The sequence below is a fragment of the Anastrepha obliqua genome, chromosome 4 (assembly GCF_027943255.1).
Source record: "Anastrepha obliqua isolate idAnaObli1 chromosome 4, idAnaObli1_1.0, whole genome shotgun sequence".
Classification (NCBI taxonomy): domain Eukaryota; kingdom Metazoa; phylum Arthropoda; class Insecta; order Diptera; family Tephritidae; genus Anastrepha; species Anastrepha obliqua.
In genome coordinates this window covers 122,879,220-122,886,828 of record NC_072895.1, presented here as the reverse complement: position 1 = coordinate 122,886,828, position 7,609 = coordinate 122,879,220, and the positions used below count along the sequence as shown (strand labels likewise).

General features: G+C 38.6%; 1 protein-coding gene across 1 annotated transcript; it reads left to right on the top strand.

Annotated features, from left to right (window-relative positions):
• The first annotated feature begins 706 nt into the window (after positions 1-706).
• Positions 707-2,707, top strand: LOC129244940 (probable cytochrome P450 6a14). The gene is made up of 2 exons (XM_054882862.1): positions 707-1,952; positions 2,038-2,707. Exons 1-2 carry the CDS (start codon positions 872-874, stop codon positions 2,448-2,450), a joined length of 1,494 nt encoding a protein of 497 aa, XP_054738837.1. The 5' UTR covers positions 707-871; the 3' UTR covers positions 2,451-2,707.
• Positions 2,708-7,609: the final 4,902 nt, after the last annotated feature.

Here is a 7,609-nt window from a genome sequence, read left to right as displayed (position 1 = left end):
GAAACACGCTGAAAGAATAAAAACAAAATAACAGAGAAGCTTCCGAACTAAGTAATGAAGCAACTGTTACAAGAAGATTAAAGAGAAAAAACCTCAAGAACTGTTATTAGTTGTAAACCAGATGTAAAGTTGTGGATGCTAATTATACTTGTGCGAGGGTAGTTTGAAAAGTCCGTGTAAAGTCGGAGAGATGGCACCACTGGCGCTCATCGAGGTTAGGTATAGTAGCATCTGTTGCAAGAACACAAACCAAGTTTCAGTCAGATCGATCTATTTTTTTGTGTTCGCATTCATTTGAATCGAAGAAGGCTAGTGATTTCCCTGGTACCCTCGGACTATTAATTGTTCCCCAATATTTTGAAGAAAAGGCTATTAAGAAAAAGATTTTATTCAAACAAGGAGGTGATTGCAGAAACGAATCTGTATTTTTCGGGCCGGAAAAGATCGACAAACTATAAGGACGTTGAACTAAGTGTATAAGCCTTTATTACCTTTATGTATGTACATATCTTAGTCAACATATTTTTGGCCTAGATGTATATTTGTGTATCTCTCTCTGTATCTCTCTATATCTTTCTGAGTCTCTCTCTCTCTTATGCATGCATTTCTGAAAGAGCTTTTTCCCAAGCTTGAATGCTCCTAAACAAATCTTGTTCTTGAAAGCTCTCATTGAGTCAGTCTATTAGATCAGCGTGAAAACAATTGTCACAAACCACTTTTGGAATAACAAGAATAGAACAGTGACATTCTTACCAACTTATTCTGTATTCGTATACTTTTAGCTCTTTTCGTGAAAGTGGTGAAAAATATTCAAAATAAAATTAAATATTCGTGAAAATATTCATCGCTTATTTTATTCAACTGCTATCAAATGGCTTGGCGTTTGGCGTTAGCTATTTCCGGCATACTCATACCCTTCTCATTAATCTACTCATATTACCGCCATAAACTGAACTACTTTGAACATCGTGGCTTACCCTATGTGGCAGCTGATATCCTGCCCAGCCAGCGCAATTCGAAGCATCTACTACGCAGCGCCTACAATCATTTTAAGGCGAGCACGCCCATCGCAGGCATATTTCTCCACACTACACCTGCAATTGTCATACTCGACTTGGAGCTGGTGAAACGTGTGTTGATCGATGATTTCTCAAACTTCTCTGATCGTCTGAGCAATCAATCACTTAACAAAGATTTTCTTTATTCACTTGATAACACAGAATGGCAGGCGTTGCGCCGCAAGTTGACCCCTTGCTTCTGGTCGGCTAAAATGGGTTTCATATTTCCGCGCGTCATCAGAGCTGCTGAGTGCTTAGTAGCCAATGCGGATGCAGTTCTTCCAAGAGAACGTCACACTATAGATTTACAAATGCTTTGCACCCGCTATGCCACGGATGCATTAGTCAGTTGTGTGTTTGGCGTAGAGCTGGACGGCGCAGATGAGTCAGTGGAGGCGTTGCGCTGGCACATAAATGAGCTATTGACGCGCGAGTGTCAAACGCGATTTTCAGCTAATTTGATGATGACAAATACGAGTTTGTGTTGGGCCAAGTGCACGCATGCTCAAGTGGTGTCACCTAATTTGAGTGCACACCTAGCGGATGTAGTGCAAAAGGTGTTAGAACAGCGAAGAACACATAAGACGAAACGAAATGACATTCTACAAATACTTATTGTAATGCTGTCTGATGAGCAAAATGATCGCAGTGAAGCTAATGAAGCTGACAATGAGCGCAAAGCAATGGAATTGGTCAAACAATCGTTTGCCACACTGCTAACCGGTTTTGCTAATACTGCAACAGTACTGGCACACTGTTTGCATGAACTGGCTTGCAACGTGGAAATACAGCGGCAATTGCGCCAGAATATTGTGAGCGTGTTGCAGAATTACGAGCTTGAGTTTAGCTACGAAGCAATGGGGCACATGTACTACCTCGATCAGGTGGTGGCAGGTGGGTCAACGTCAATTTAAACACATAACTAACTTAGTATTAGAATTAGAAAGCTCATTTATACTACATATCTATATCTATGCAGAAACATTGCGTAAACACCCTGTGACAGAGATGCTCATGCGCCACACACTCAGCGACTACCCTGTTCCCGGCTCTGCTTATGCAATCGAACGCGGCACTTGTGTGTTAATACCCGTGCATGCCATACACCACGACCCAACGGTTTATCCATCCCCCGAGCAATTCGATCCGGCACGCTTTGAGGCAGCGGCGGTGATGGCGCGTCACGCATGCGCTTATTTGCCGTACGACGATGGACCACGCAACTGTTTGGGCAAGCGTTTGAGCAAAATGTTAATCAAGGTGGCACTTGTGGCGCTGTTGCGCATCTACAAAGTGGAAGAGGACGCGGAACACGCTGAGAAGTCACCAACAGATAGCGAAGCTGTTGCGGTGAGCCATAGAGCTATTCGTATACAAATGCAGAGAATTTAAGTAGTGGAAGATTTGTATTTAGAACTTTTGTTTTAAAATTTATAGTCGCATAGAAGAGCAAAAAAAATTTTTAAGTTGAGTAAACAAAATTTCAAATCATACTCAACCAATTTCTTTACATAAACAGACTTGTTTAATACACAAGCATTTTTTTTATCACGAATGACTTCATTTTTGTTGGTTATTTTATGGGTATAAGAAATAAGAAAAATATCTCTGAAAGCTTGCATATTTAGCTCTTCGCCACTTCGTCTTGTGAATATATTTATGGGATTAAGCTTTTCCTAAAAGAGCTTACAGCTTATATGTTAGTAAAGCTTTACTGTATTTCGTCTTCGAAATTTCAAATGGTAAATATTTTATTACTAACTTTTCATATTGCGTAATGAGTTTTACAATTGCATTAAATAATAAAATATTTTTTTACTTTAAATTTTTTATTACTCTGACTGCACTGCACTTTTGCTTATGAAGAGGGCCTTTTTTTCTTAGTCTAGCACTTTAATATCATCGTCAACGCATGTCGGTGATCATACAGGGCCTCTCAAACTCAAGTTTAATTTTTGTCAATTTTTTACTTTAACAGCTGAAAAACGTGTTAAATTTTACTCGACTTTAACCAAAAACAGGACAGTTTGCAATCACTGCTGTTTACTACTCCGCCACCGTAACGGCAAACTCTCTCGTCGCTACTGAGTTCCTTTTTTTGCCGCTTTTCGCACCTGTCAACTGAGAAATCGAACGCGAAACAGCTGATAAAACAAGCACGATAGTCCCAGACTGTCGCCGATAACTAAGTATCTAATATTGTATATTATATTATATAGAAGTAATAATAGTACATAAAGTAGTATAGTAATTAATTTCTCATCAGATCTAGAATATTTTATTTAGATATTCTTTTATGTTATTTAATTTTCCTTTGTTTTAATCGCAAACCTCTCAAGAAAAGTAAAAAGTTAAGTAAGAAAATGTCCTTAAAAAATACTTAAGCAAATTTCGTTTCGCAATTTTTCTTAAGAACTTTACAGAACTAAACTTCATTTTCGCTACCTGCTTTTGGTCAGAAATAAATGCATCTCCGTTAGGAAAAAATAACAAAATACAAACAGGAACTTCATTTCAATGCAAGTCGATTTTTTTAAATAAGGTCAACAAATGTCAACACATAAAATCTCCGAAAATTATTTTTATCTTCGGCGACCACCAATTTCGGTTTACCAACATGTCGCTCCCGATTTATGGCCTCATTTGTGCTAACAAAAAAAAACAATTTTTTTTCTTTAATAGCTTTCATATCACCTATTTTCGCACACCTTATGTCAATTTCACGCATTTAATTACTGCATAATAACCCACAAATAATGAATGAGTTCAATATCTGCACACAAACTAAATCAGAAATATTGGTATTTAAACAATTAGGTTTTACAAAACCCACACAAGTAGCTGTACATGAAAATATTAAGCATTCACTTCTCCATACTCTGACCTAAATTTTGGCAAAAATGTTGTAGGTGTATGTGTAAGCAGATATTGGTAAATATATATAGTTCCCTGTAGGCGCATATAGTTAAATATACAACTGCGGGATACCACAAATGACACAAACACATACGCATATTTAGTGCAGTTACATGCAATGATAAAAAGTAGAAAATTCAATCAGCGCAGATGACGTGCAATGTTGGAATTTTATATTATTGTGCAACATTGTATGCATTGAAATATGAAGCCGCTATTCCCGTAGAAGAGTGCAATTGAAAATGATGTCTATAGAGGAAGGGCGGGGCTGCGTGAGGAAGGAGGGAACCGAAAAACAGACCCATCAATTTTCAATTACAAATCAATGCGGCCACTATGAATTACGATAATATATAGAGTGTGCATGGTAATGCATAATTTCAGCAAATGATTTAAAAATTGAAGTTGAAAGCTTTTCTAAAATATGTGTAAAAGTTTGTAAATGATTTGAAACGAGCTCAGTAGCGAGTTCATTAAAATGAAGAAAAATGGAAAAAACAAACCAATTAACTATTTGGGCTTTTTTAAATTCTCGTACTGCCGTCGATGTTTATTGGCTTAAAAGCACTTGCCATTACTATCACTACTGAAACTATTGATATTTTTTTTCCCTCTTTCGAATCTCGCTGAAACACCAAAATTAAGAAAAAGATTTTTCTAATAGCGGTCGCCCCTCGGCAGGCAATGGCAAACCTCCGAGTGAATTTCTGTCATGAAAAATATCCTCATAAAAAATATCTGCCGTTCGGGGTCGGCTTGAAGATGCAGGTCCCTCCATTTGTGGAACAACATCAAGACGCACACCACAAATAGGAGGAGGAGCTCGGCAAAACACCCAAAAAGAGTGTACGTGCCAATTATATATATATATATAATTAATATACTATTGTACATTAGCTTAGAGTTAGCGCGAATAACCATTAGGCGACTTAAGAAAAACAAAGGCGCTGGAGACAACGGACTACCTGCCGAACTGTTCCAAGCTGGAGACGAAGAGCTGGCAAATCGTATGCATCAACTCGTTCGCAGGATATGGTCGGATGAGAACATGCCAAGCGGTTGAAGCCTGCATGTGCTTTGTCCATTACATAAAAAGGGATTTCCTGCAATCTACGCAAGTTACCACGCAATAAGCCTGCTTAGCAAAATGAAGTCCATGGTCAAGAAACTGATTGGACATTATTAGTGCGGCTTCAGGCCTAGTAAGTCCACCATAGACCTGATACCAACCCACTATGCAGCTATGTCTAAGTTGGGTATCCCTGCAAAACTAATACGGCTGTGTAAGATGACGTAGAGCGCTCCCGCAAGCCTCGTCAGAATTGGAAGTAACCTCTATGAGCCGTTCGATACCAAACGAGGCTTCAGACCAGGTGATTCTCTATTCTGTGACTTTTTCAACCTCTTACTGGAAAACCCCTTTAAGGCTGCCGAGGACCATGCTGCTAGTATATGCCGATGACATCCGTATTATCGGCGAAACCAGCAGCATTGTATGCTTGGCATATTCGAGCTTAAAGAGGGAGGCGAGCAATGTGGGTCTTTCGATAAATGATCGCATAACAAAGTGCCTGTTGTTAGCACACAAGGAGTTTTCGCATCCTGGACAATATATCAGTACTGAAAACCAGATATTCGAGGTGGTGAAGGACTTTGTCTACCTTGGGACCAGCATCATCTACAGAAATGACGTCAGCTTCGAGATCAAGCGCATAAAACTCTTGCCAACAAATGTTACTTTGGACTCAACAGGTAAAGCCTTCTCTCGAGAGAGCAAAATGACATTCTACAAATGCTCATCACTCCCGTCTTGCTATACAGTGCAGAAACAAGATCTTTGGTTCTCTCCAGAATTCTCTCCAAATTCCCGCAATAAATCAACTTGCAATTTGCTGAAAATAACAAAGGCATAATCTCAGCGCATATTTTTCAAGCGAAACCCAGTACCAAAAAAAGCAAAGCAACACCAACATATACCTACACTCGCGCATTAAACACATCAGTAAAACAGCATATTGAATGCGCCTATGTTGTGCTCGCTATCCTTCGCTCAGGTCACTGGCTTCACTTGTATCATACTTTGCGCTATTTGGTGCATCTCATTGCACTCTTATTCAGTGATTCACCTACTACTTAAGCGAAATGCAAATATTTTATGCACAAATGTGATGCCATTTGTAAATGCTGAACAGGTTTTTTGCTGGGCCATACAGATGTTGGTGTACGAGTACATCTGCTTAGAATTTGGTTCAATTTTCAGGTCAGTTTGCCGACAATTCGCGTTAAACTACCAAATGTGAGTGTGTGTTTTTTAAAAACAGAGTGAACTAAATAATTCATTCGACCCCTGAAGCCAAGCAAATGCAGGAAGCGGAAATAAACTTAATTTTTTTCCTCTTACTTATCAACCAGCTTTCAAACGCGCATTTTAGTGTTTGTGTATGTATTTAAGCTTAGCTACAGCAAATATGTGTGCATGTATTTATAAATATAGGCATATATGCATGGTGAAACGCGTATGAAATGTAGGAGTTACATCTCTTGGCATATACGTGTACTAGTTAGCATGTTTTGTAGAATTCATTAATGAACGGCGACGGGGCGTTTGAGTTACATGCGAACGAATGTCAAATTAATTACAGTTTCCTAATGCCATATATATGTACACATACTTTTACTTATAAACGTAATGTGATCTATGCACATACTTGCTTTATGCACAAATTTTAAAATTTATTAAGTATTCGGCAATTGATACACAATGAGGGTCACCGAAAATCGAAAACATTAATTAAATATAATAATAAAAGCATTAATTAAAAAAATTTGGTCTAACAATACCTTTTTATTTAAAATTTAGTAATAATTCCGGATGGAAGAGTTTTGGTAAACAAATTCCAATCGCCAAATAGTGAGTCCCACAAAAATCGGCCAGCTTTATTTCTACAAATACGAAGGTTACCTTTCATATTTTGCGCCCAATAATGAAAATGCAGTAAAATAATAATAAATATGGCTTTATTGTTTTTCTAAATATTATATTAACTCTTCGATAACTTCTGCTAGACAAATGGTTGTATACCACTTAGAAATGACTGTGTTAGGTTTCCTTGGACCAGATTTCCCGAAAAACAGGCGACCATTTGATTTGAGGTGCTTCTTCTGCAAACTATTTTTGTTGGATTAAGCACGCCTTGGAATAGACCCAAGATGCGTCAGCTATTATACTATCATAGACTTGCTTTGAAGCACCGCGGCTGAAATTCTTCAACAATCCTTTACACCGACCGACAAAGTCCGTTTTAAAGGCAGTTGTCAAATTTTGCGGTATCCAACAAGAACAAAGGCGGTCGCCGTAGCCGAATGGGTTGGTGCGTGACTACCATTCGGAATTCACAGAGAGAACGTTGGTTCGAATCTCGCTGAAACACCAAAATTAAGAAAAACATTATTCTAATAGCGGTCGCCCTTCGGCAGACAATGGCAAACCTCCGAGAGTAGTTAGGCCATGAAAAAGCTTCTCATAAAAATATCTGCCGTTCGGAGTCGACTTAAAATTGAATGTCCCTCCATTTGTGGAACAACATCAAGACGCACACCTCAAATAGGAGGAGGAGCTCGGCCAAACATCCAAA

Coding starts and splice junctions, on each gene's coding strand:
- LOC129244940 (XM_054882862.1), top strand. CDS start 872: ATGGCTTGGCGTTTGGCGTTAGCTATTTCCGGCATACTCATACCCTTC. Junction 1,953..2,037: donor CCTCGATCAGGTGGTGGCAG/GTGGGTCAACGT, acceptor ATATCTATGCAG/AAACATTGCGTAAACACCCT.